Here is a 27,518-nt window from a genome sequence, read left to right on the forward strand (position 1 = left end):
ACTCTCCCAGCACTCGTGCGACACAAGGACTTTATCTGGACCAGAAGTGACAGAATTCAAGTGAAAATTTCACCGAGCAGACCCACACCAGACAGCTGCTGCAGATCAGTCACTGAGATTCCAAGGAACACACAAAAAGGTGAGAAATTCCTAGATGGCATCTTTGCCACTGCACTCTGTCTGATGCTTTCTGTTGTGCTTTTGGAGTGATGGCGAGGGAAAGGAAGGAAGGAAGGAAGAAATGAAAGAAAAGGAGGAAAGGCGATCAAACATTTTCTTCTGGTTGCAAATTTGCTGTAGGTAAGAAATGGTCTTAATCATATTGAAGGTAACCAGAGCTTCATTCTGGAGACCTTTTTCCATGAACAAGTGCTATTGAATTGCTCTAAATACACCTCTGTAATAGATGTCATTATTCAGAAACCTAGATTAGCAGGTTTGGTCTTAGATGGTGACTTAAAATTGGCTAAGAAAATACAAAACAAAACCAAAACCAAAACTTTCTGTCCATTGTCTAAAATGTGTTTGTGGTGTTATGGCTGTTCAGCCTGACATCTGCTACAAGAACATGGTACTCAGCAAGCAAATCACAGCAAAGATGTTTCATATTAAGAGAGAGAAGAACCACTTAGACTCAGCCTGCTGCTGTTTGATGCTAACTTTCACTCATTAGTTTCATCAAGGAAGTAGGCTCAATGTCTTGAATTTGTGTTAGAGACAAGAAGAAATGAGGGTGTCCACTAGTGGCAGTCTTTATGTAAGTGTGATCGATGGCACAACCATTTCTTTTAACATTAGGAAATATACTTGATGAGCTTGTTATCCAGTTAGATTTGTCATTCCCTGAATGCTCAGTGGAGAGATATGCTGCTGGAGGACAGGTCTAACAGCCTTCTGGAGCTCACAGTAGCTGCAGTCCTCAAATGGGGACCACATCAGAAAGCTGGAGTGGGCTTAGAGCTTAAGTGACACTCAAATGTTCATGTCCTCTTCAAACCAATTGTGAATTTGTTTCAGGTTACACCAATAGCTTGTGGCAGAGAGAGCTGCACTAGGGCTTCCGGAAGCCAGGAAACCACTTAAACACTGGGTCTTCCTTTCTTCTCACAGCATCAAGTTCTGCTAATCTGCTGCCACCCCAAAAGCAGGGAGCAAGGAAGTGAACAAAGTCAGAAGGATGTACCTTTCCAATCTGCTTGCTGCAGATATGCAGTTAAGAGGTAGCCTTGCAGAGATGTTGGTCAGGCAGCATGCTGCTCTCCCCAGATAAGGAAAGAGAAGATGAGTTTGAACTCAGGGATGTTCCTGTCATGAAACCGTACTACAGCAGACATTCTGTCCATGCTGAAGGAGATGGTGGTGTTTGTTTTCCATAGTCCCTTTCCATATGTATTAAATTCACTGAATTTAATCATCTGAGTCACAAATTGGTTTGGGTTGGAAGGGACCTTAAAGCTCATCCAGTTCCAATCCACTGCCATGGGCAGGGGCACCTTCCACTAGAGCAGGCTGCTCCGAGCCCCATCCAGCCTGGCCTTGAACACTGCCAGGGATAGGGCATTTACCAGTTCTTTGATTCAATCTGTCATATTTTGCGTGCTTATGGGAGTCTGTCTCCATCTATACCACAGCATTTAACGAAAACAGAACAGCCTGTTCATGCTGGTTGGACTGCTCAATGACTCACATCTTCCCAGCTCTCCCCATTTTGTCTTGTTCCTCTCTTCTTTTTAACTATCTCCTGCTGACGCTTATAATACTTCTTTACCTTCCCATGTCAAAACTAACAGCTGATGAGGAGAGAGGAAAACAACCACAGTGTTTGACCTCAGAGAAAAAAAGGTGTGAAACCTTTCTTTCAACCTGTTTATTCAAGATTCTCTTTCATATCCCAGTATCATACAGGAAGAAGCAGGGTGAACCACGCCAGGGAATGAGGTGAAATAATTGAGCCATAATTCCAATGACCTGACCCCAATGAGGGGCATTTTGTCCCACATGCAGTTCTTAAAGCTTTCCTCTGAAAATGAAGTTATTAAGGGCTGACTCCTCAGATTGAATTACTTATTTTCTGTATATAGGGCTCAAGAGAACAAACCAACCACATTAAACTACACTCATTTGACTAGAAATCAATCACTGACATAAAAACCTACAAGCTATTTTGAGTACTCCCTACCATGTTTTCTGGGCATGAAGAAAACTCAATCAGATTTCATGCTGATTAAACTTGTATGCTGATTGCCTACAACTTTCACACCCTTTTGACAAGATTTCTCACCTAATCTTAGCGACAGGAAGCAAAGACAGCTATTCCATTGTTGTTAACACTGGATTGGCTCTTTTCATTCACACAAGAGGTCCTTTTCAGACATGATTCATCTCAGCTGTAATTGCCTTTTTAAGCTATTTGTTTCCCAGGACTGACTGCAAAAAGGGCCCTCAGGAAATGAGTTTTAAGAAGGGACAAACGGTGTAGTTTAACTTTTCCTACATGTCATATAGAATTTGGGCTCAATGCTTTGAACAGTGCGTTAGAGCTCTGTGTTCCAAGTCCAAACACAGCAATCCCTCCCTAAATCAAGCTCTGGCGACAAAGAGATGAATCAAATCTGGAAACACCATCAGGACACCATGAGGGAAATCACACCAGAGTTACCACCTCTCTCCTCCCTGCTTACAGGTCTGTCTGAAATCCCTCATCATGAGTACTTCAACCATGTCAATCTTCCTTCCAACTGCAAGCAGCCAAGTTCATGGGACTAATCAGAGTGCGGCTGTGGGAAAGACAGAGCCATCCTATGCTGTCCTCAAGTTCATGGAGAGCTTCTGCCTCATCAGTGCTGCCTGTGGCATGGTGGGAAATGGCATGGTGCTATGGTACCTTGGCTTCCGCATCAGGAGAAACCACTTCACAGTCTACATCCTGAACCTGGCCGCTGCCGACTTTGGGTACCTCCTCTGCATTGCCATAGAGACGGTTCAGTACCTGATGCAGTTCAACGTGGGGGTGCAGTTTGGGATATTCCTCTTCCTGGATCTTTTCATGTATGGGACCGGCTTGTACCTCCTGACCACCATCAGTATTGAGAGGTGCCTCTCTGTGCTTTGTCCCATCTGGTGCAGAAGTCACCGCCCAAAGCACTTGTCTGCCATCATCTCTGGCCTGCTCTGGGGTATCTCCCTGCTGCTGAACACTCTTGGGTATGTTTTGTGTTCCGTGCATCGCTCTGCTGGGACCTGCCAGATCCTGCTCATCACCATTGGAGCCTTGGACTTCATCTTCTGCACACCCCTCATGCTGCTCTTCAGCCTTACCCTCTTCCTTAGAGTCAAGTGCAGCTCCCAACACCTCCGAACGGGCAGGCTCTTCACCGTCATCATGCTCACTGTTCTCTTCTTCCTCATTTTTGCTGTGCCTTTGAGTACCCTGATCCTCTTTGACTTCTTGGGCTACAAATTTCTCTACTCCCCAGAGATCGGTTTTGTGCTGTCCTGTGTGAACAGCACCCTCAACCCTGTCATTTACTTCCTGGTGGGAAGCTACAGGGATCGGAGAATCAAGTTTACCCTCAGGCTGGCATTCCAGAGGGCCTTTGAAGATTCAGCAGATGACAAAGATGAGCGGGAAACCCATGACACAATCACTATGTCTTCCTAAACCCATCCTGTGTATAACAGCAGCACTGGTCTGGAGCTGAGGGCTGGTAGTTTAACGAACTGAAGATCTCTGAGATATTGGGGTAGGTTTATCTCACATGACCTCCAGTATCTTCATTGTAGATCTCCAGCCTTTAGCTAGTTATTTTAAGCTCCATCAATGGTCAGTGGAAACACATAAACACCTGGACCACAGAAGTTACCTGACCTATGTTAGGACTACATTGAAAGTATCTATTTCTCTTCAGTGGCCATTGAAGGATTTCAGCTTGGTAAGGTAGGATATCTTGGTGTCTGCATTACATCAAAGGAATCCCACTCAGAATCTGCAGTTCACTTAATAAATCTCTGTCTTTCAGAGTAAAACAATATCAAACTCATAAATTTCAGTCACTTTTTACTCAGGTCTCTGAAAATGAGATAGGAACCAATCCTCCTCCTGTTGAAATCAGCCATGGAATTCCTGGAAGGACTCTATCTATCTCACTTCATGTTAAATGCCTGTATCTTAGCCACACATGTAATTTTCTGCAGCTCATAGGGTGCACAATTCTTTGCTCTCTCAAGCTTATTTCAAATGGTGAAATGATTAATGCCCTGGAAGTTCATTTCTTCTATTAGCAAGGGAAGTTTCCATACCATGGAGTTGTGATGCAGTAGGAAAGGGCCCCAGCCCCTACCAACTTGCCTTAAAACTTTATGCACTGAATTACATTCTCCCTTTTCTTGTGTTTCAAAGAAATACAGGGCTGGAGTTGCATATTACTTTACCTTCCTCCAGCCCAAGAGTATCTTCATCTAACTACAGCACGCGTTGGGTTGTTATTCCTTCCTTTAAGAAGGACTGATAAGAACCCATGGCTTCTAACATCCCCTTTACTGACAGAATTAAAATCAAGGGTAGGGAAAAAAATAAGAAACAGAAAAAAGGTATATGAACACCACAGTTTGCAACAAATTATTCTCTAGACCCTTGAAATGCAATGTGTGATTATTTGAAGTGTAGTACTATCAGACTACATAACATTAGCACTTTTAACAAGATTATATAGGAAAAGGCAACACAGGTCATTTTCTTTGAGAAACCCTCCAGATTTCCATTTCATACCTTCATTTGTGAATACTTTCCTAAAGGGAAGCTGCATTCTTCTGTTGTTATTATCTTTATCTTGTTGCTTTTTGCTTCCTGATTACAGTTCCTGAAAGCTGAAATTTGAGTTCCATTTCCACTATTCTTTAATGTTGTGCTCTTCTGCAATGTACATACAGTTGATCCAGATTAGGCCTGTGTCATCAATTATGTTTAGTAAGGTGGTTATTTTCCTTCTAACTTCTCCTGCTGAGGGGAAGAGAGTGTCCCTTTATCAGAAAACATGTTCTGAATGTTTTGTTTTGAATGTCTGTAATGATTTTATCACTGGGAGAACTGAATCTTTTCTGTTATTGTAAAAAATAATAAACCCCCTTTTTTTAAAGGGAAAACAATTTGCATTTAAAAATATTCTTGTGCTCAGAAGAAGCCATCAACTGATAAAAACATATAAACTGATAAAACATATAACCCTTTCCGTCCTGAGTTTGTCCTTAAACATACCCAACATGCAGCAGTTGATGTGAACACATTTTACACATCACATCAATGTGAACACTTTACTTCCAACCTTGGACCTTTAAAAGGTGATGCCTGCATAGAAATACCATCATAAACACCCTCAGTTGTCCATGGTGAAAGACTAGTGTTCTTGGGGGTGGCATCTGCCAGATACTTGCAGGGAAATGAATGAAGGGATGAGCTTCTGGGGCTGATGGTGGTGCAGAAGAGCTTCAGAAGCAGCTGAGGAAGGCACGCACCACACAGTCCTGCACAGTACAGGAGTCTCAGTGAGGCCTGACATCAAAAAGTGTTACCTGGTGCAGATTAGACTTTTCAGACCCTCTCTCATGGCAACTGCTTCAAATCCCTGTGGGTGTCCCATGAAGCCCTGGCCAGAAGAAATCTAGAGCATCTTTTCTGGAATCACAGAGGGGAGGCCCAAGGTGTTGGAGAACACAGGCAGGATTAGTTCTGGTCAAGGACATCCTCATTTCTGAATATACCTTTATGGCAGAATTCATTTCTCCTCATTTTTACTCCTTTCATGCACCTTCAAAAATCACTCACATAGAAACAAAGGGGGCCTTTCTCCCTTCTTCACACCCAGCTCAGGGAGCAGGGGAGGCTTTGGGTACATCTCAAACAATGTGACAGATCCCTGCATCCAGGAATTGAGCCAAGGAGAGAGATGGGCTCAGGCTGTTGCGTGGGCTCTTGGACATTCTACATGGCCTCTGCTATGCCATATTTAATCCTCAATATGCCACCTACTTTGTTTTTTCCCTAAGAGAACAGATGTCATCTAGGCTAGAATTAAAATGCTAATGTTATTTAAGATGTTAGAATTACCACAAACTTTAAAGTACAGGTACTATCATTTTACTTTTTCTATTCAGGTTAGTAAAGTACCACCACATCTCCCCTGGCATTGAACTAGACAGGAATTTGGAAGGTTTGGAAAACAAGGCAGAAAACTTGATGGCATCCAAAGAGAAAGCGTACCTTGGACAAGCAGATGAGCTAAGGACAGAAGTGAAGCAGTCATGGCAGGGAGAGGTGATTGTTTGTTATATCAAAATAATTAAACTTGGCAAATTTCAGGTTAAGCATATTCTGAGAACAGTCCCTCTGAACTCAACCTTGTGTCACCATTCAGTGAGGTGACTCCTCCACTGATCTCTGCAGGCGCTATCTCCTACCTTCAATCTTTGTTTTACTGTTCAGAGGGTCTCTACAGCAAAACAAACTCCTTGGAATTCTTGTGATATTCTTTATAGAATAGTAGATTAAACAAAAATGCTGCTATTGGCAGTAAGAAAAACCTCTGGGTGCAACATGTGGTAACCAGATAAAAATGTAACGGGTTTGATACATGCCCAAGGAGAATATCAGGCAGGAAGGCCATGACGAGAATATAGATCTCTCCCAGCTGAGACTGCTCTGGGTATGGTTTAGGTGTTAACAAAGAGGGGAAGATGGAAAAAAAATAGGAGCAAAAACAAATCAGGAGATCTGACCCTGACTGTTCTATGATTATGTGATTCTATGTGCTCATATCTATGTTCATGGTTAAAACTCATTGCTCCACACATTAGGCTATAGGCTCTGCTGTTGCTGGGCTCAACACTGGACCAAAGAGGGGAATTACTGATGCCAAAATACCAAATAACCTTACTGCTGGTGGGCGACTGCTGTTGCAGGTGAATTTCTAGCACTGTTGATTTCAGAGCTTTGAAATAAGACATGAAGTTGCCAATTCTATTAGCCTGCATGAGGGAGCAAGTGCACCATTAAGCACCAACAGGGTGTGTGCCTGAGGCTGGAAACCTCATCCTTTCAAAGATGATGAAGAAAAGAGAAATGGAAGGGTGCAAATCAACCCAAACAGAAAAAACGGCAAAGGTACCCAACGATAGGCACACAGCTCAAAAGGGATCATGGCCATGAACAAGGAGTGAACATAAGATGGCTCTGTATGACATAAGGTAAGGTGGAGGGGAAGGGTAAGAACAGATAGGAGAAGGAATGCATAAAATCATAAAATCACAGAATGATTTGGACTAGAAGGGACCTTAAAGCTCAGCCAGTTCCAGTAACCTGCCATGGGCAGAGAGACCTTCTACTACAGCACGTTTCTCATCCATGGACAGAGCTCCCAGAGGGCATCTCTCTCACAACTTCTTCAGGCAAAGAGTTCCCCCAAAGCACCACAACACTTGGCTGCTCAGCCACAAAACACACATGGGGTCAGGGCCATAAGGGTCTGTTCTGCTGACAGACAGGGTACGCCACAAAGTGACACACGCTAGCTGTATAATATGAAGAGTTTATTAAACAAGCACAATAAAGCCAATAAGCACACTAATGCAATGACACTAATGTGAATTAGGTAAATATCTCTCACTATATACAGAGAATAAGTGCAATAAAGCAAACCAGAGGTATACATATGTAAGTAAAGTACCGAAAAGTCTCTGGAATGCATCAAATTATGACTGTATAGAGACAGCAGAGATTAAGAAGAAATACATCAGCAATTACCACTGAATCATCAGCCAGTCCCACACTTCCAGCAGGGAAGCCCCCTTGCAGCTGATGCCAGGAGTCTCAGTAATTGGGAAATTCCTATGCAGTGCGTCCACCAGTAAGTGAGGCTTCTCCCATGGCCACAAGAGGGTCCTGCTTTTATACCCTTATCAAAACAACCTTTATACCAGGTTTATACCAGATCTCTGATTGTTTCCTCATGGGACTGTGCAGTTTCTCATGATCTCACCATTGTCCACACTGAGAGCGTTGGCCAGGCACCCCGGTGTGGCAAAGTATGAAGATCATAGAACAGCTGCACCCCTCTGTTTCCTGACTATTTCTGACAGTCACAATGAACATAGAAGTATGTACTCCACCGAATACACTGTGGCAAACAGCATCCTTTGTTATTTCTCTCAGTCATGAGAGGGAATCAACTCTCAGCTAGGTTCCCATCCATTACAGGGTCATTGCAAGAGAGACCTCACCTGGAGCATTGTGTGCAGTTCTGGTGTCCTCAACATAGACAGGACATGGAACTGTTGGAACAAGACCAGAGGAGGCCACGAGGATGCTCAGGGGCTGGAGCAGCTCCTGTATAGAGATAGGCTGAGAAAGTTGGGGCTGTTCAGCATGGAGAAGAGAAGGCTGCGTGGAGACCTCAGAGCAGCCTCCCAGTATCTGAAGGGGGCCTATAGGGATGCTGGGGAGGGACTCTTCATTAGGGACTGTAGTGATAGGACAAGGGGTAATGGCTTAAAACTGAAACAGGGGAAGTTTAGATTCAATATAAGGAAGAAGTTCTTTACTGTGAGGGTGGTGAGGCACTGGAATGGGTTGCTGAAGGAAGCTGTGAATGCTCCATCCCTGGCAGTGTTCAAGGCCAGGTTGGACGAGGCCTTGGGTGACATGGTTTAGAGTGAGGTGTCCCTGCCCATGGCAGGGGGGCTGGAACTGGATGATCTTAAGGTCCTTTCCAACCCTAACTATTCAATGATTCTATGATTCTACACCACAGATCCCCCCAGCACTCACCAGGAGTACTCCTTGGCTTGACCATCTTTGCAGACCCTTTGCCAGAGCCCTGCCTGGCTGGGACAAGAGACATGGCCAGAGCTCCCCCACGCCCCCTCTCACACCTTCCCCAGCCAAACAGTTCCCCCAGAGCACCACAACACTCGGCTGCTCAGCCAAAGCACACACAGTTTATTTGCTGGGGACAGGGCGATAAGGTTCTCTTCCGCTGACAGACAGGGTACACCACAAATTGACCACACGCTAGCTCTGTAGTATGTGGACTTTATTAAACAAGCCCACTAAAGCCAATAAGCACACTAATGCAATGACACTAATGTGAATTAGGTATATATCTCTCACTATATACAGAGAATAAGTACAATAAAGCAAATCAGAGGTATACATATGTAAGCAAAGTACTGAAGAAAGTCAGCAATGCATCACATCATAATTGTATACAGACAGCAGAGTTTAAGAAGAAATACATCACCAGTTAATACTGAATCATAATTCAGTCCCACACCTCCAGCTGGGAAGACACATGCAGCTGAGGCCAGGAGTCTCAGGTAATTGGGACAATTCCTCTGCAGTGCGTCCACCCATAGGTGAGGCTTCTCCCATGGCCACAAGTGGGTCCTGCTTTTATACCCATATCACAACAACCGGCTTTATACCAGATCTCTGATTGTTTCCTCATGGGACCATGCTGTTTCTCATGATCTCACCATTGTCCACACTGAGAGTGTTGACCAGGCCCTCCAGTGTGGCCAAGTATGAAGGTCATAGAACATCTACAAGCCTCTGTTTCCTACCTCTTTCTGACAAACAATCACAATGAACATAAACGTATGTACTCTACTGAACACAGTGTGGAAAAGAGCATCCTTTGTTATGTCTCTCAGTCATGAGAGAGAATCAATTCTCAGGTAGTTTCCCATCCATTACATGGTCATTGCAATGGGGAGCAGAGCTCAGGCCTCCCCCTCCCCAGCAGGGCCTTGGGCAGTGCTCTCCATGGGGATGCCCTCAGGCGCGGGGCTCTCCTCCTTGCTCCTCTCTTTCTCTTCAAACACTCTGCGCAGGGCGACTTGGATGGAGCCTCGGAAGCGGCGCTGCCGGCAGCTCCCCACCAGGAAGTAAATGACTGGGTTGATGCTGCTGTTCAGCAGAGCCAGCACCAGAGTCACCCTTTCATGAAATAGAAAACCGTAATATAAAAGCTTAAGGAAAGCATTTACGCTGAAAGGCATCCCAAAAGCGAAGAAGAAGATGACATTGAGCACAACAGCAACATAGAGTTTCCCCAGGCGCCGTCTCTGTGAGCCACATCGGAGCCTCATGACCATGGACACGTTGGAAATCAACATCGTTAGTGACAAAATCACAGAATACACAATGCCCACACTTGCAAAGAGTGTAACATACATTCCATCAAATTCTAAGCAAGTATAAATGGAAAAACTGAATGACCCAACACTGGCCCAGAGCACCCCACTGACGATGCCTGACAAGTGCTTAGGGCGGTGGCAGCGATACCAGATTGGGAAGATGACAGAGCCACAGCGCTCTGTGCTGATGGCTGTCAGGAGACCCAGGCTGCTAAGGACAAAGAAGTTGCACAGTATCCAAAGTGCATCTATAGAATTAATAAAGAAAGGAAAAAAAGAATCTAAATTATAACAAATTATTGTTAAGTTGAAATACCCCAATAAGAACAGAAAATACACGAGGAGCAGAGAGCAGTCAGCAACAGCCAGATTTAGGATGTAGATGGTGAAATGGTTCCGCTTCATCTGGAAGCCCAGAAACCACAAGACTATCCCATTCCCCACCATTCCAAAGACACAGATCCCCATACAGACAGATAAAAAAACCGTAAATCCGTGAGATGAAGGTACGCATGCATGTTCATCATTTCCTGCATTGCTCCAGTTCCCATCATGTGTGTAATTCAGAGAGAGGTCTGTTGTGTTGGTCTCCTCCATGGAGAATGACCCTGCTCCGGGCGGCCGCCTTCTCCCTCTGCCACCACCTCCTAGCAGACACAAGCAATGAGAAGGCAATGAGGGCCATCGGCGTTCCCCGCGCTCCCCATCTCTCCCCACAGCCCCATGCCAGCCCCAGGCTGCTCCAGGAAGGACCCGTCCCCTGCGTGCCCAGGACAGGCTCCCAGCCCTGCAGGCCTGGCCCTGCCCAGGAGCCATCTCCCACCTGCCCGTGCCCGCTCTCCTTCCTCCTGCTGCTCCTGCCAACAGCGCTGCTGCACGAGCTCCAGCACAGGGGCCTCCAGCCTGGGCAGCACAAAGCCTCTGGGGATGCTTCCGTGGCCACCCCGCTCTGCTCTGCCCTGTTCCTCGTGCCTGGGGAGCAGAGCTTTGCCCACAGATCACGGCCGTGCTCAGCAGACACCCCTCACAATCTGCCCACATCGCTGACAGCTTCCCTTCACATGGCCCATGGGCAGAGATCTTGTCAGTAGGAGCTGGGCACGTCACCCCTTCCTCTCCTCCGCACAGCTTTTCAGCGGGAGGGGCTGATCTGTTATGGTCCCATGGGAAAGGATCTCAGGTTCCATAGAACATCCTCTGAAACACCGGTTTATACACCCAGAACTCTCAAGAAGTGAGGGCATGGGTCAGATAATCTTGTGCCCGTTCAGGTGTTGGGAACCCAGGATCTTGCACCATCAAATATACAGATCCTGTCTATGGAATGTTATCCCATTCTGGTGTCTGAGCTGTTACAGGGGTTGCAGAAAGAAGAAGACAGCTCTTTCTACTGCCAAGCAAAAAGGATGCTCACGTGAGAACTGCTGCAGCAGTCTCAGATACAGGCAAGCACACGCGGTGTGAGCTGCCTGCAGGCTCCTCCCTTACCATCAGCCAAGAAGGTCTGCCCATGGCCAAGGCAGATGCACAGTGTGGCACAGGCCTGGGACTGCTCAGGCCGGGTGTTCTGTGGATCACTCACTCCCGGAGGAACTGACATGGGGAAAGCTGGGATTTTAACACAGGAGTGTACATAAACCGTTCCCAGGGATGGCCCCTGGCAGCAAGGTGAGAGTGGGAGACACGAGCCAGGGGCCACCAGTGCTGGCAGATCACTGAGGTGCAGACACGCAGCAGCATGAGGGCTCAGCTTGTTGTCTCTAATGACATAGAAACTGGTGCTCAAAGAGTTCTTCCATCTTTCTTCTGGGAGACATCACCAAGAGCTAAAGGCTTTGCTTTAATGTGCCAAGGCATGGAACATAATACCTGTGGGACATCTGAGGCTACAAAGCCATCGAAGAAATCAATAAAGGGAAATACCTCCACACTAGAGGAGGTGAAGAAACAAAAGCACATGCTGTCATTGTAGGACAACCAGGAGCTGACACGTTTTAGGCCCCGAAGAGTTGGGAACGGGGATAAAGGGACCTCATCTCATAAAGCATGACAGAACAGCAAACGGTCCATGTACAGCACTCTGATTCTCTCCCAGGGCCCTGAAGGCTACAGCACGCCTTCTTTGCTCTGACCCACTGATTGATCCCCTGCCCCTTGCTCCAGGCCTACACAACCAGGCTTTGCCTGGGCTAGGCAGGAGCTGTACCTGCCTGAAGCCCTCTCTCCATCCCCTCGCAGGGGTGAACCTTCAGCCTGTGCTCTAGCCCTGGTTCAAGTCTATCTCTAAGCCCTAACTCCTGCAGCTCCAGGCTGGAGCCCTGGAGAGACTGTGGACCTTGCTCATTACCATGTATTCATCACATGAAGTCAAAGGATACCCTTGGAGGTCTCCAGCCTTGGGGATGACAAGCACAGGCTCTGACTCCCTGAAAATGGTATTTAAATGCTGGAAAACACAGGAAAGATGGAGAAAAAATAAGCCATGCAAATGCCGCTCCCTGTGATGCTAAGGGATGAGATTGTGTGACAGGAACCCCTTGTAGATAAAAGCACATTTGCAGTGCTATGTACCCCACAACGTGTAATCTCAGAGGAGACACATGCACATCAGGGAGTGATTAGAGGCAGTGGGCAAAGCCCTCGTGATGTTCTGTGTCTGAGGAATGGTGATTTCTCATGGCAACTTGACACAAGGCCGTGCTCTGCCTCACTGTCTACTGCTAGGGGGTTCTCTTGGCATCCCATGTGCAGGATCAGGCCTGGGGGAGCAGAGGGAGGGATGGGCATGAGTGGGGATGATTCCGCACGTCCAGGAGGATGGGAAGAATCAGCAGTGTTGAAGCCATGAGAGTGTCAGGGACTTCTGAGGGGTTTCTGCTCCTTCACCCCCATTGTTGATGGTCCCTGGCTCATCCCGCTCATCCTCATCTTTCTGCCTTCCCCTTTCCCTGCCAAATCTCATCCCCACCATCCCCTTGCTGAAGGCACATAAGATTATCTGACCCATGCCCTCACTTCTTGAGAGTTCTGGGTGTATAAACCGGTGTTTCAGAGGATGTTCTATGGAACCTGAGATCCTTTCCCATGGGACCATAACAGATCAGCCCCTCCCGCTGAAAAGCTGTGCGGAGGAGAGGAAGGGGTGACGTGCCCAGCTCCTACTGACAAGATCTCTGCCCATGGGCCATGTGAGGGGAAGCTGTCAGCGATGTGGGCAGATTGTGAGGGGTGTCTGCTGAGCACGGCCGTGATCTGTGGGCAAAGCTCTGCTCCCCAGGCACGAGGAACAGGGCAGAGCAGAGCGGGGTGGCCACGGAAGCATCCCCAGAGGCTTTGTGCTGCCCAGGCTGGAGGCCCCTGTGCTGGAGCTCGTGCAGCAGCGCTGTTGGCAGGAGCAGCAGGAGGAAGGAGAGCGGGCACGGGCAGGTGGGAGATGGCTCCTGGGCAGGGCCAGGCCTGCAGGGCTGGGAGCCTGTCCTGGGCACGCAGGGGACGGGTCCTTCCTGGAGCAGCCTGGGGCTGGCGTGGGGCTGTGGGGAGAGATGGGGAGCGCGGGGAACGCCGATGGCCCTCATTGCCTTCTCATTGCTTGTGTCTGCTAGGAGGTGGTGGCAGAGGGAGAAGGCGGCCGCCCGGAGCAGGGTCATTCTCCATGGAGGAGACCAACACAACAGACCTCTCTCTGAATTACACACATGATGGGAACTGGAGCTACGAGTGGGATACTGAAAATAGATGTGGAGGTTCATTTGATGAATATATGGTCTTTTTCTTTGTCTGTATGGCAATCTGTGTCTTTGGAATGGTTGGGAATGGGATAGTCTTGTGGTTTCTGGGCTTCCAGATGAAGCGGAATCCTTTCACTGTCTACATCCTAAATCTGGCTGTTGCTGACTGCTCTCTGCTCCTCGTGTATTTCCTGTTCATACTGGGGTTTCTCAACACAACAATAATTTGTTATAATTTGGATTCTTTTTTTCCTTTCTTCTTTAAGTACATACGTGCAGTTCCTTTTCTGTGCCACTTGTTAGTCCTTAGCAGCCTGGGTCTCCTGACAGCCATCAGCACAGAGCGCTGTGGCTCTGTCATCTTCCCAATCTGGTATCGCTGCCACCGCCCAAAGCACTTGTCAGGCATCGTCAGTGGGGTGCTCTGGGCCAGCGTTGGGTCGTTCATTTTGTCCATTTATATTTCCTCTCGCTTTCGTCAAAGCCACACCATACTCTTTGCAAGTGTGGTCATTGTCTATTCTGTGATTTTGTCAGTAACGATGTTGATTTCCAACGTGTCCATGGTCATGAGGCTCCGATGTGGCTCACAGAGACGGCGCCTGGGGAAACTCTATATTGCTGTTGTGCTCAATGTCATCTTCTTCTTCGCCTTTGGGATGCCTTTCAGCGTAAATGCTTTCCTTCTACTTTTACATAATGGTATTTCCTTTAATGAAAGGGTGACTCTGGTGCTGGCTCTGCTGAACAGCAGCATCAACCCAGTCATTTACTTCCTGGTGGGGAGCTGCCGGCAGCGCCGCTTCCGAGGCTCCATCCAAGTTGCCCTGCGCAGAGTGTTTGAAGAGAAAGAGAGGAGCAAGGAGGAGAGCCCCGCGCCTGAGGGCATCCCCATGGAGAGCACTGCCCAAGGCCCTGCTGGGGAGGGGGAGGCCTGAGCTCTGCTCCCCATTGCAATGAGGCTCCTGGTCCTGACCCCACCAAATAAACTGTGTGTGCTTTGGCTGAGCAGCCGAGTGTTGTGGTGCTCTGGGGGAGCTGTTTGTGTGCGGAAGGTGTGAGAGGGCGGCCGTGGGGGAGCTGTGGCCGTGTCTCTGGTCCCAGCCAGGCAGGGCTCTGGCAAAGGGACTGCAGAGATGGGGAAGCCAAGGGGTTCTGTTGGGTGTTGATGGGATTTAGATTTGTTGGTTTAGAGGAGAAGACAAAGGGAAACATAGCAAATTGGAGAGTGAGAGAGAAAGGAACAAAGTGTGAGAGAAACTGAGACTTTAAGAAAGAGAGAATGCGGCACAGGAAAACACTACAGTTTGGAGAGTGATAGAGAGATGAAGAAGAAAAGAAGAACTGAAAGAAAAAAAGTGAGAGTTAGAGAAAGAATGGAAGGAAAGAAGGAAAAGGAAAAAATCAAGGAAAAGCTAAAAGAAAAGGCAAAAGTGAAGGCAAAAGGAAAAGCAAAAAGTAAGGGAAGGAAAGGCAAAGGAAAAATGATGGAAAACAAGTTAAGGCAAGGGAAGGAAAGAGAAAGGCAAAGGGAATAGCAAAGGGAAAGGCAAGGAAGGGGAAGAAAAGAAGAAGAAAGGCGAAGGAAGGGAAGGGAATTGAAGGAAAGACAGGGGCCTGGAAGAGAAAGTTAGGGAATGGAAGGCAAGGAATGGTAAGGAAAAAGAGAGGGAAAAGGGAAAGGCAAAGAGAACAACAAAGGGAATGGCAAAGGGAAGGAAAGGGAAGAAAAGAAGAGGGAAGGGAAAGGAATAGAAAGGAATAGGAAGAAATAGAAAGGAAGGGAAGGGAAGGGAATGGGGGAGGGGAAGGAAAGGTAATAAAAGAAGAGGAAAGGGAAAGGAATAGAAAGAAATAGAATGGAAGGGAAGGGAGGGAAGGGGAAGGAAAGGGGATGGGGAAGGGGAAGGGGATGGGGAAGAAGAAGGGGAAGCGGAAGGGAAGGAGAAAGGAAAGGAAAGGAAAGGAGAAAGGAAAGAAAAGAAAAAAGGAAAGGAAAGGAAAGGAAAGGAAAGGAAAGGAAAGGAAAGGAAAGGAAAGGAAAGGAAAGGAAAGGAAAGGAAAGGAAAGGAAAGGAAAGGAAAGGAAAGGAAAGGAGAAAGGAAAGAAAAGGAAAAAGAAAAGGAAAGGAGAAAGGAAAGGAAAGGAGAAAGGAAAGGAAAGGAGAAAGGGAAGGAAAGGAGAAAGGGAAGAAAAGGAGAAAGGGAAGGAAAGGAGAAAGGGAAGGAAAGGAGAAAGGAAAGTGGAAAGTAGAAATGAAGGAAAAGGGGTAATTGGAAGGGAACGAAGACACAAGGAAAGAATGAATGTGAGAGAGAGATGCAGAGAAACCAAAAGAGAAGGAGAAACTGCCCTGAGCAGGAGCCCCCGGCCCCACTGCTCGCCCACACCGTGGGCTCAGGGAACTACAAGGTCACATCCAGCCTGCGCCTGGTGCTGTTTGCACAGACATGTGCGGGGCTGATGCCTCTAGATGGCAGGAGAGGGGTTCTGATCACAAGGAGCATCTTTGCTTTTCTGCTCTGGTGTCCAAAGCATCGGTGAGCAGAGGCGGCCCTGGGCTCTCATCTGATGGAGAGGCACAAACCCAGGCCGGTCTGGGCTGCAGAGCTGGGCAGGAAGCAAGAGCATGTAATGCGCAGATAGACGCTACAACTAGTTAAAGTTGTAAAGTAGGTATGCTTTATTCAACGCTGAGGCACATGGGGGATAGCTCCTCCAAAGGCATGCGCACCTCAGCGTCATTCCCCCTTTACATTTCTCCTCTAAAGTTATGCATATGCATGAGGTTGCACAGCACGCCGATACATATTCATGTCCTACCCCTCCTGCTTCCTATTATAATGAGCTAAGAAGTCCTTTGTGCCTGCACGGTGCCTCCTAGTGGTCGTGGGCGAGGGTCTCTAGATGAAGTAAATGAGTGTTCCTCAAGCCTGAACGTTTCACTCTTAGTCATTACACATGCTTCCTGGAGGCTTGGTTACTGTCCAAAATGCAGAGACGGTTTCAGCTGGCATAGGCGTCCAAAGGATGGAAATCAAGTCACAGTCCCTACCTCTTAACAATAGCCACGTCCTTACATCTTGTTCTAGCATATACAGCGAGTACGATAAGCATGAACGAGTAGTACCATTGTTAAGCAAGCGGCTTTAATCTCCCCCCTTGTACATTGCAAGTACAATAAGCATAAGCAAGCAGTAACACTTAACCAAGCAGCTTGACCTACCCCCTGTACATCGGTTAAACCTTAGCATCACATGCTCCTTACTTGGGAATGTGCCGCACTCTTCAGTGGCAGGGTTCCATCCTCCTGAGCAAAGGATGGCATCAGCAGTGCCTCTGAGCAGCGCATTCCTGGCACTCACTGCTCGTGCCAGAGAGCTCACGCAAGGGCTGCTGTGCGCTGGGCTCCAGGGACCGTGGCTTTTGGCAGCAGGCTCCAGAGGGTTCTCACACCCCTGCTGGGGACTTTTGGGGCCTGCACAGCACAGTAAATGTCATGCCAAGTGCAAGGTCCTACACCTGGGTGGGAGCAATCCCAGGCACAGCTACAGGCTGGGCAGAGAAGAGATTCAGAGCAGCCCAAGGGGAAGGACTTGGGGGTGCTGGTCGATGAGAAAATGAACATGAGCCGGCTTCAGTGTGCGCTTGAGCCCAGAAACCAACCGTATCCTGGGCTGCATCCAAAGGAGCGTGACCAGCAGGTCCAAGGACGTGATCCTGCCCCTCTACTCTGCTCTCGTGAGACCTCACCTGGAGCATTGTGTGCAGTTCTGGTGTCCTCAGCATAAAAAGGACATGGATCTGTTGGAACAAGTCCAGAGGAGGCCACGAGGATGCTCAGGGGCTGGAGCAGCTCCTGTATGGAGACAGGCTGAGAAAGTTGGGGCTGTTCAGCCTGGAGAAGAGAAGGCTGCATGGAGACCTCAGAGCAGCTTCCAGTATCTGAAGGGGGCCTATAGGGATGCTGGGGAGGGACTCTTCATTAGGGACTGTAGTGATAGGACAAGGGGTAATGGGTTAAAACTTAAACAGGGGAAGTTTAGGTTGGATATAAGGAGGAAATTCTTTCCTGTTAGGGTGGTGAGGCACTGGAATAGGTTGTCCAGGGAGGTTGTGAATGCTCCATCCCTGGCAGTGTTCAAGGGCAGGTTGGATGAGGCCTTGGGTGATATGGTTTAGAGCGAGGTGTCCCTGCCCATGGCAGGGGGGTTGGAACTTGATGATCTTAAGGTCCTTTCCAACCCTAACTATTCTATGATTCTATGATTCTAAATGTCCCTGTCATGGGGCAGGGAATCTGCTCCAGCCCTGCTCCAGTCGGTCCTTGCAGGGAAACCAAGAGGGGGGGTTTAGGACATGTTCCCTTTTGCAATACCTCCGCAGAAGTTTTGTCCACAGGGACCAGAGCATCCCAAGGAAGGCTTCAGACTCCTTTGCTCTCCTTCAGCCAAGGCCATCACGCTCTGTCCTTCAAAGCTGGGAGGGGAGAAGGAGGGAGCTGTGCCTGCAGAAAAGGCACTGCATTTGGAGAGGAAATTTTACTGGTGAAGAGTGAGACAACACAGTGCAACTCGGGATGTGTGATGGCAAGGATCTGCTCTGTGATAGCAGAAAGAAGCTCAGCAGGCTCATGTCAGCTGCAGAGGCTGAGATGCGGACCTGCTGTGGCACAGCTCACCAGACATCCGCCAGACACAACTTAAAGCAAGCCCAAGGATCACCGGATCAGATGGTCTTGGCAAGTCAGAGGGACACTCGTTCCTCCATTCTCTTTGCCAACAGCAAATATTTCATTGTAACTCCACTGACACATGTCTGTGCCCAGGGCCAGTAAAAGCCTGAAATAAGGAAATGAACACGAGCTGATGCATGGGCCACTTTCTAATGTAGAAATCAGGAGCATCACACTTGTATTTGTGTGTACATTTGGTTCTCCAGCGCCAGCATGAGGAGGAAGCCTGGTGCTGTCACTCTGATCCTGGCCATGATCAGGAGCTGCTGAGCAGCTCTGCACAATTGTTTCAAAGCACACGAACAACCAGGGGAAAGCATCAACCAGCATGTGGCAGGGATCTGTGTTCACCACCCATTTCCCTGCCTCCTACCCTGTGGGAAGTTCTCCGTTCTTTCTCCACTGCTTTAGGTCATGGAACTACAGACTGGTTTGTGTTGGAAGGGAGCCTAAAGCTCATCCAGTTCCAACCCCTGACATGGGAAGGGGCACCTTCAGCTAGAGCAGGATGGATGATGCTCCAAGACCCATGCAACCTGTCCTTGAACAGTGCCAGGGATGGGGCAGCCACAGCTTTGTTTACTTCTTTACTTTTCCCTTTCTTTCTCCTTTCTTTCTGCCTTCCCTTTCTCCATTCTCCCACCCTCCCTTCCTTTCTCCCTCCCTTTCTTTCTCCCTTCCTTCCTTCTCTCTCTCTCCCTTTTTCCCTTCCTCCTTTCTTTCTTCTCCACTCCTTGCTCCCTCCAATTCTTCCTTCCTTCCTTCCTTCCTTCCTTCCTTCCTTCCTTCCTTCCTTCCTCCCTCCCTCCCTTTCTTTCTCTCTTTCTCTTTCTCTCTTTCTCTCTTTCTCTCTCTCTTTCTCTCTCTCTTTCATTCTCTCCATCTTTCTTTCTCTCTTTCTTTCTTCCTCTCTTCCTCTCTTTCTCTCTTTCCTGCTTGTTTCCTTCCTTGCTTTCTTGATTTCTTCTTTTCTTTATTTACCACTTCCTTGCTTCTTTCCTTGATTACTTATTGGCTTTGTCTCTTGCTTTCTTGCTTTTCTTTCTCTTTGTCTTTTCCTCTACCTATTTATTTTTCGCTCTTTTTTTCTCCCTTACTCACCAATTTGCAGGGTTTCCCTTTGCCTTCTCCTCTTAGAGAAGAGCTTCAGAGTAGCCCTGTAGAGAAGTACTTGCTTCAGTGTGCACTCGCAGCGCAGAAAACCAACTGTATCCTGGGCTGCATCAAAAGGAGCGTGACCAGCAGGTCCAAGGAGGTGATCCTGCCCCTCTACCCTGCTCTTGTGAGACCTCACTTGGAGTATTGTGTGCAGTTCTGGTGTCCTCAACATAAAAAGGACATGGATCTGTTGGAACAAGTCCAGAGGAGGCCACGAGGATGCTCAGGGGCTGGAGCACCTCCTGTATGAATATAGGCTGAGAAAGTTGGGGTTGTTCATCCTGGAGAAGAGAAGCTGCATGGAGACCTCAGAGCAACCTTCCAGTATCTGAAGTTGGCCTGTAGGGATGCTGGGGAGGGACTCTTCATTAGGGACTTTAGTGACAGGACAAGGGGTAACGGCTTGAAGCTTAAACAGGGGACGTTCAGATTGGATATAAGGAGGAAATTCTTTCCTGTGAGGGTGGTGAGGCACTGGAATGGGTTTCCCAGGGAGGTTGTGAATGCTCCATCCCTGACAGTGATCAAGACCAGGTTGGAGGAAGCCTTGGGTGAGATGGTTTAGTGTGAGGCGTCCCTGCCCATGGCAGGGGGTTGGAACTGAATGATCTTAAGGTCCTTTCCAACCCTACCTATTCTACGATTCTACACCACAAATCCCCCCAGCACTCACCAGGGGTCCTCCTTGGCTTCCCCATCCTTGAAGGCCCTTTGCCAGAGCCCTGCATGGCTGGGACAAGAGAAACCACCAGAGCTCCCCCAGAAACTCTCTCTCACACCTTCCCCAGCCAAAGGCCTCCCCCAAAGCACCACAACACTCGGCTGCTCAGCCAAAGCAAACACAATTTATTTTGCAGGGTCAGGGCCATAAAGGTGTCCTCTTGTTTATTAAACAAGCACACTAAAGGCAATAAGCGCACTAACGCAATCACACTAATGTGAATTAGGTAAATATCTCTCACTATATGCAGAGAATAAGTACAATAAAGCAAATCAGAGGTATACATATGTAAGTAAAGTTCAGAAGAAAGTTAGCAACGCATCAACTCATGACTGTGTAGAGACAGCAGAGATTAAGAAGAAATACATCACCAGTTACCACTGGATCATCAGCCAGTCCCACACCTCCAGCAGGGAAGCCCCCTTGCAGCTGATGCCAGGAGTCTCAGGTAATTGGGAAATTCCTATGCAGTGCCTCCACCAGTAGGTGAGGCTTCTCCCATGGCCACAAGAGGGTCCTGCTTTTATAGGCTTATAAAAACAACCGGCTTTATACTAGATCTCTGGTTCTTTACTCATGGGACCATACAGTTTCTCATGATCTCACCATACTCCAAGCTGAGAGCGTTGGCCAGGCACCCCAGTACGGACAACTATGAAGATCATAGAACATCTACACCCCTCTGTTTCCTACCTCTTTCTGACAAACAAACACAATGAACATAAACGTATGTACTCTACTGAACACAGTGTGGCAAACAGCATCCTTTGTTATGTCCCTCAGTCATGAGAGAGAATCAATTCTCAGGTAGTTTCCCATCCATTACATGGTCATTGCAATGGGGAGCAGAGCTCAGGCCTCCCCCTCCCCAGCAGGGCCTTGGGCAGTGCTCTCCATGGGGATGCCCTCAGGCGCGGGGCTCTCCTCCTTGCTCCTCTCTTTCTCTTCAAACACTCTGCGCAGGGCGACTTGGATGGAGCCTCGGAAGCGGCGCTGCCGGCAGCTCCCCACCAGGAAATAAATGACTGGGTTGATGCTGCTGTTCAGCAGAGCCAGCACCAGAGTCACCCTTTCATGAAATAGAAAACCATAATATAAAAGCTTAAGGAAAGCATTTACGCTGAAAGGCATCCCAAAGGCGAAGAAGAAGATGACATTGAGCACAACAGCAACATAGAGTTTCCCCAGGCGCCGTCTCTGTGAGCCACATCGGAGCCTCATGACCATGGACACGTTGGAAATCAACATCGTTACTGACAAAATCACAGAATACACAATGCCCACACTTGCAAAGAGTGTGTACAGCCTTTGACCAAAGAGAGAGCAAATATAAATGGAAAAACTGAACGACCCAATGCTGGCCCAGAGCACCCCACTGATGATGCCTGACAAGTGCTTAGGGCGGTGGCAACGATACCAGATTGGGAAGATGACAGAGCCACAGCGCTCTGTGCTGATGGCTGTCAGGAGACCCAGGCTGGTAAGGACTAACAAGTGGCACAGAAATGGAACTGCACCTATGTACATAGTGAAGAAAGGAAGAAAATTATCGAAACCATAGCAAACTATTGTTAAGTTGACATACCCCAATATGAGCAGAATATACACGAGGAGCACAGAGCAGTCAGCAACAGCCAGATTTAGGATGTAGACAGTGAAAGGATTGCGCTTCATCTGGAAGCCCAGAAACCACAAGACTATCCCATTCCCCACCATTCCAAAGACACAGATCCCCAGACAGACAAAATAAAAGGCCATATATCCAGGAGGAAAAAAGTAACATGGATTTTGAGCATTTCCCACATTGCTCCAATTTCGACCGTGTGTGTAATTCAGAGAGAGGTCTGTTCTGTTGGTCTCCTCCATGGAGAATGACCCTGCTCCGGGCGGCCGCCTTCTCCCTCTGCCACCACCTCCTAGCAGACACAAGCAATGAGAAGGCAATGAGGGCCATCGGCGTTCCCCGCGCTCCCCATCTCTCCCCACAGCCCCACGCCAGCCCCAGGCTGCTCCAGGAAGGACCCGTCCCCTGCGTGCCCAGGACAGGCTCCCAGCCCTGCAGGCCTGGCCCTGCCCAGGAGCCATCTCCCACCTGCCCGTGCCCGCTCTCCTTCCTCCTGCTGCTCCTGCCAACAGCGCTGCTGCACGAGCTCCAGCACAGGGGCCTCCAGCCTGGGCAGCACAAAGCCTCTGGGGATGCTTCCGTGGCCACCCCGCTCTGCTCTGCCCTGTTCCTCGTGCCTGGGGAGCAGAGCTTTGCCCACAGATCACGGCCGTGCTCAGCAGACACCCCTCACAATCTGCCCACATCGCTGACAGCTTCCCCTCACATGGCCCATGGGCAGAGATCTTGTCAGTAGGAGCTGGGCACGTCACCCCTTCCTCTCCTCCGCACAGCTTTTCAGCGGGAGGGGCTGATCTGTTATGGTCCCATGGGAAAGGATCTCAGGTTCCATAGAACATCCTCTGAAACACCGGTTTATACACCCAGAACTCTCAAGAAGTGAGGGCATGGGTCAGATAATCTTATGTGCCTTCAGCAAGGGGATGGTGGGGATGAGATTTGGCAGGGAAAGGGGAAGGCAGAAAGATGAGGATGAGCGGGATGAGCCAGGGACCATCAACAATGGGGGTGAAGGAGCAGAAACCCCTCAGAAGTCCCTGACACTCTCATGGCTTCAACACTGCTGATTCTTCCCATCCTCCTGGACGTGCGGAATCATCCCCACTCATGCCCATCCCTCCCTCTGCTCCCCCAGGCCTGATCCTGCACATGGGATGCCAAGAGAACCCCCTAGCAGTAGACAGTGAGGCAGAGCACGGCCTTGTGTCAAGTTGCCATGAGAAATCACCATTCCTCAGACACAGAACATCACGAGGGCTTTGCCCACTGCCTCTAATCACTCCCTGATGTGCATGTGTCTCCTCTGAGATTACACGTTGTGGGGTACATAGCACTGCAAATGTGCTTTTATCTACAAGGGGTTCCTGTCACACAATCTCATCCCTTAGCATCACAGGGAGCGGCATTTGCATGGCTTATTTTTTCTCCATCTTTCCTGTGTTTTCCAGCATTTAAATACCATTTTCAGGGAGTCAGAGCCTGTGCTTGTCATCCCCAAGGCTGGAGACCTCCAAGGGTATCCTTTGACTTCATGTGGTGAGTGCATGGTAATGAGCAAGGTCCACAGTCTCTCCAGGGCTCCAGCCTGGAGCTGCAGGAGTTAGGGCTTAGAGATAGACTTGAACCAGGGCTAGAGCACAGGCTGAAGGTTCACCCCTGAGAGGGGATGGAGAGAGGGCTTCAGGCAGGTACAGCTCCTGCCTAGCCCAGGCAAAGCCTGGTTGTGTAGGCCTGGAGCAAGGGGCAGGGGATCAATCAGTGGGTCAGAGCAAAGAAGGCGTGCTGTAGCCTTCAGGGCCCTGGGAGAGAATCAGAGTGCTGTACATGGACCGTTTGCTGTTGTTCTGTCATGCTTTATGAGATGAGGTCCCTTTATCCCCGTTCCCAACACTTCGGGGCCTAAAACGTGTCAGCTCCTGGTTGTCCTACAATGACAGCATGTGCTTTTGTTTCTTCACCTCCACTAGTGTGGAGGTATTTCCCGTTATTGATTTCTTCGATGGCTTTGTAGCCTCAGATGTCCCACAGGTATTATGTTCCATGCCTTGGCACATTAAAGCAAAGCCTTTAGCTCTTGGTGATGTCTCCCAGAAGAAAGATGGAAGAACTCTTTGAGCACCAGTTTCTATGTCATTAGAGACAACAAGCTGAGCCCTCATGCTGCTGCGTGTCTGCACCTCAGTGATCTGCCAGCACTGGTGGCCCCTGGCTCGTGTCTCCCACTCTCACCTTGCTGCCAGGGGCCATCCCTGGGAACGGTTTATGTACACTCCTGTGTTAAAATCCCAGCTTTCCCCATGTCAGTTCCTCCGGGAGTGAGTGATCCACAGAACACCCGGCCTGAGCAGTCCCAGGCCTGTGCCACACTGTGCATCTGCCTTGGCCATGGGCAGACCTTCTTGGCTGATGGTAAGGGAGGAGCCTGCAGGCAGCTCACACCGCGTGTGCTTGCCTGTATCTGAGACTGCTGCAGCAGTTCTCACGTGAGCATCCTTTTTGCTTGGCAGTAGAAAGAGCTGTCTTCTTCTTTCTGCAACCCCTGTAACAGCTCAGACACCAGAATGGGATAACATTCCATAGACAGGATCTGTATATTTGATGGTGCAAGATCCTGGGTTCCCAACACCTGAACGGGCACAAGATTATCTGACCCATGCCCTCACTTCTTGAGAGTTCTGGGTGTATAAACCGGTGTTTCAGAGGATGTTCTATGGAACCTGAGATCCTTTCCCATGGGACCATAACAGATCAGCCCCTCCCGCTGAAAAGCTGTGCGGAGGAGAGGAAGGGGTGACGTGCCCAGCTCCTACTGACAAGATCTCTGCCCATGGGCCATGTGAGGGGAAGCTGTCAGCGATGTGGGCAGATTGTGAGGGGTGTCTGCTGAGCACGGCCGTGATCTGTGGGCAAAGCTCTGCTCCCCAGGCACGAGGAACAGGGCAGAGCAGAGCGGGGTGGCCACGGAAGCATCCCCAGAGGCTTTGTGCTGCCCAGGCTGGAGGCCCCTGTGCTGGAGCTCGTGCAGCAGCGCTGTTGGCAGGAGCAGCAGGAGGAAGGAGAGCGGGCACGGGCAGGTGGGAGATGGCTCCTGGGCAGGGCCAGGCCTGCAGGGCTGGGAGCCTGTCCTGGGCACGCAGGGGACGGGTCCTTCCTGGAGCAGCCTGGGGCTGGCGTGGGGCTGTGGGGAGAGATGGGGAGCGCGGGGAACGCCGATGGCCCTCATTGCCTTCTCATTGCTTGTGTCTGCTAGGAGGTGGTGGCAGAGGGAGAAGGCGGCCGCCCGGAGCAGGGTCATTCGCCATGGAGGAGACCAACACAACAGACCTCTCTCTGAATTACACATATGACAAACTTAAATGTTTACATGCATCGGGTGGACTTATGATCTTGTTAGGTGTCCTCATGGTGATCTGTGTCTTTGGAATGGTTGGGAATGGGATAGTCTTGTGGTTTCTGGGCTTCCAAATGAAGCAAAACCATTTCACCATCTACATCCTAAATCTGGCTGTTGCTGACTGCTGTTTGCTCCTCCTGATTTTTCTGGTGATATTGGGGATTCTCAACTTAAAAATAATTTGTTATGATTTACATTCTGTAAATTCTTTCTTCAATAATTTCGTATTTATTCTTCGACTTCTGTGCAACTTCTTTGTCCTTACCAGCCTGGGTCTCCTGACAGCCATCAGCACAGAGCGCTGTGTCTCTGTCATCTTCCCTGTCTGGTACCGCTGCCACCGCCCTAAGCACTTGTCAGGCATCATGAGTGGGGTGCTCTGGGCCGGCGTCGGGTTGTTCATTTTGTCATACTATGTTTGCTCTCACTTTGGTGAAAGGTGCTACAGACCATTTGGAAGTGTGGGCATTTTCTGTTCCGTGGTGTTGTCATTAATAATGTTAATTTCCAACGTGTCCGTGGTCATGAGGCTCCGATGTGGCTCACGGAGATGGCGCCTGGGGAAACTCTATGTTGCTGTTGTGCTCAACATTATCTTCTTCTTTGCCTTTGGGATGCCTTACACTGTAAATGCTTTCCTCAATCTTTTATATTACCGTTTTCTGTTTCCTGAAACCGTGACCTTGGTGCTGGCTCTGCTGAACAGCAGCATCAACCCAGTCATTTACTTCCTGGTGGGGAGCTGCCGGCAGCGCCGCTTCCGAGGCTCCATCCAAGTCGCCCTGCGCAGAGTGTTTGAAGAGAAAGAGAGGAGCAAGGAGGAGAGCCCCGCGCCTGAGGGCATCCCCATGGAGAGCACTGCCCAAGGCCCTGCTGGGGAGGGGGAGGCCTGAGCTGTGCTCCCCATTGCAATGAGGCTCCTGGCCCTGGCCCCACCAAATAAACTGTGTGTGCTTTGGCTGAGCAGCCGAGTGTTGTGGTGCTCTGGGGGAGCTGTTTGTGTGCGGAAGGTGTGAGAGGGCGGCCGTGGGGGAGCTGTGGCCGTGTCTCTGGTCCCAGCCAGGCAGGGCTCTGGCAAAGGGACTGCAGAGATGGGGAAGCCAAGGAGCACCCCTGGGTGGGCTTGAGAAGGCTGAGAGAAAGAGAGAAAGAGAGAATAAGACCCGGAAATCATTACAGTTTGGAGAGTGATAGAGAGATGGAGAGGAAAAGAAAGAATGAAAGAAGAAAAAGTAAGAGTTAGAGAATGAATGGAAGGAAGGAAGAAACAGCTAAAAATCAAGGAAAGGCAAAAAGAAAAGGCAAAAGTAAAGTCAAAAAGAAAAGGCAAAAGCAAAGGCAAAAAGAAAGGAAAGGAAAGGCAAGGAAAGGCAAAGGAAAAACGAAGGAATGGGAAAGGAAATGCAAGGGAAGGCAAGGGACTTGAAAGCAAGGCAAGGAAAGACAAGGAGAAAGGTGAAGGAAAGGGCGAAGGAAAAGGCAAAGGGAAAGGCAAGGAAAGGGAAGAAAAGAAGAAGAAAGGGAAAGGAGGAGAAGGAGAATGAAAGGAATAGAAGGAAAGGAAAGGGAATTCAAAGGAAGGGAAGGAAAGGCAAGGAGAAAAGGAACTGCAAAGGGAAAGGCAAGGAAAAGGAAGAAAATAAGAAAAAAGTGAATCATAGAATCATAGAATAGTTAGGGTTGGAAAGGACCTCAAGATCATCAAGCTCCAACCCCCCTGCCATGGGCAGGGACACCTCGCTCTAAACCATATCACCCAAGGCCTCGTCCAACCTGGCCTTGAACACTGTCAGGGATGGAGCATTCACAACTTCCCTGGGCAACCCATTCCAGTGCCTCACCACCCTAACAGGAAAGAATTTCCTCCTTAGATCCAATCTAAACTTCCCCTGTTTAAGGAAGGGAAGGGAAGGGAAAGGAAAGGAAGGGAAAGGAAAGGAAGAGAAGGGAAAGGAAGGGAAGGGAAGGGA

At 48.9% G+C, this 27,518-nt stretch overlaps 5 protein-coding genes across 6 annotated transcripts; 3 read left to right on the forward strand and 2 right to left on the reverse strand.

The window, feature by feature from the left end:
- Nucleotides 1–27,392, forward strand: LOC133210196 (proto-oncogene Mas-like). 2 transcript variants are annotated; one of them, XR_009724883.1, is made up of 3 exons: nucleotides 1–139; nucleotides 2,684–3,747; nucleotides 27,310–27,392. XR_009724883.1 is itself a non-coding variant. In XM_061349346.1 (2 exons), the coding sequence occupies exon 2, from the start codon at nucleotides 2,705–2,707 to the stop codon at nucleotides 3,659–3,661; it is 957 nt and encodes a 318-aa protein (XP_061205330.1). In that variant the 5' UTR covers nucleotides 1–139; nucleotides 2,684–2,704; the 3' UTR covers nucleotides 3,662–7,390. The 2 variants fall into 2 exon arrangements, 1 of the variants encoding a protein (XP_061205330.1); XM_061349346.1 differs by lacking the exon at nucleotides 27,310–27,392 and having other exon boundaries at nucleotides 2,684–7,390.
- On the reverse strand, nucleotides 9,699–10,687 carry LOC133210180 (proto-oncogene Mas-like). Its single transcript, XM_061349325.1, has one exon. It carries the CDS (start codon nucleotides 10,654–10,656, stop codon nucleotides 9,772–9,774), a length of 885 nt encoding a protein of 294 aa, XP_061205309.1. The 5' UTR covers nucleotides 10,657–10,687; the 3' UTR covers nucleotides 9,699–9,771.
- LOC133210181 (proto-oncogene Mas-like) lies at nucleotides 13,472–14,862 on the forward strand. The gene has a single exon (XM_061349326.1). The coding sequence runs from the start codon at nucleotides 13,622–13,624 to the stop codon at nucleotides 14,852–14,854; it is 1,233 nt and encodes a 410-aa protein (XP_061205310.1). The 5' UTR covers nucleotides 13,472–13,621; the 3' UTR covers nucleotides 14,855–14,862.
- Nucleotides 21,233–22,288, reverse strand: LOC133210192 (proto-oncogene Mas-like). Its single transcript, XM_061349341.1, has one exon. The coding sequence runs from the start codon at nucleotides 22,286–22,288 to the stop codon at nucleotides 21,383–21,385; it is 906 nt and encodes a 301-aa protein (XP_061205325.1). The 3' UTR covers nucleotides 21,233–21,382.
- LOC133210193 (proto-oncogene Mas-like) lies at nucleotides 25,557–26,511 on the forward strand. Its single transcript, XM_061349342.1, has one exon. The coding sequence runs from the start codon at nucleotides 25,557–25,559 to the stop codon at nucleotides 26,439–26,441; it is 885 nt and encodes a 294-aa protein (XP_061205326.1). The 3' UTR covers nucleotides 26,442–26,511.
- Nucleotides 27,393–27,518: the final 126 nt, after the last annotated feature.

Source organism: Neopsephotus bourkii, unplaced genomic scaffold, assembly GCF_033783945.1.
Source record: "Neopsephotus bourkii isolate Nb327-2 ecotype Australia unplaced genomic scaffold, CSIRO-AGI_Nbou_v1 NB_409, whole genome shotgun sequence".
NCBI lineage: Eukaryota > Metazoa > Chordata > Aves > Psittaciformes > Psittacidae > Neopsephotus > Neopsephotus bourkii.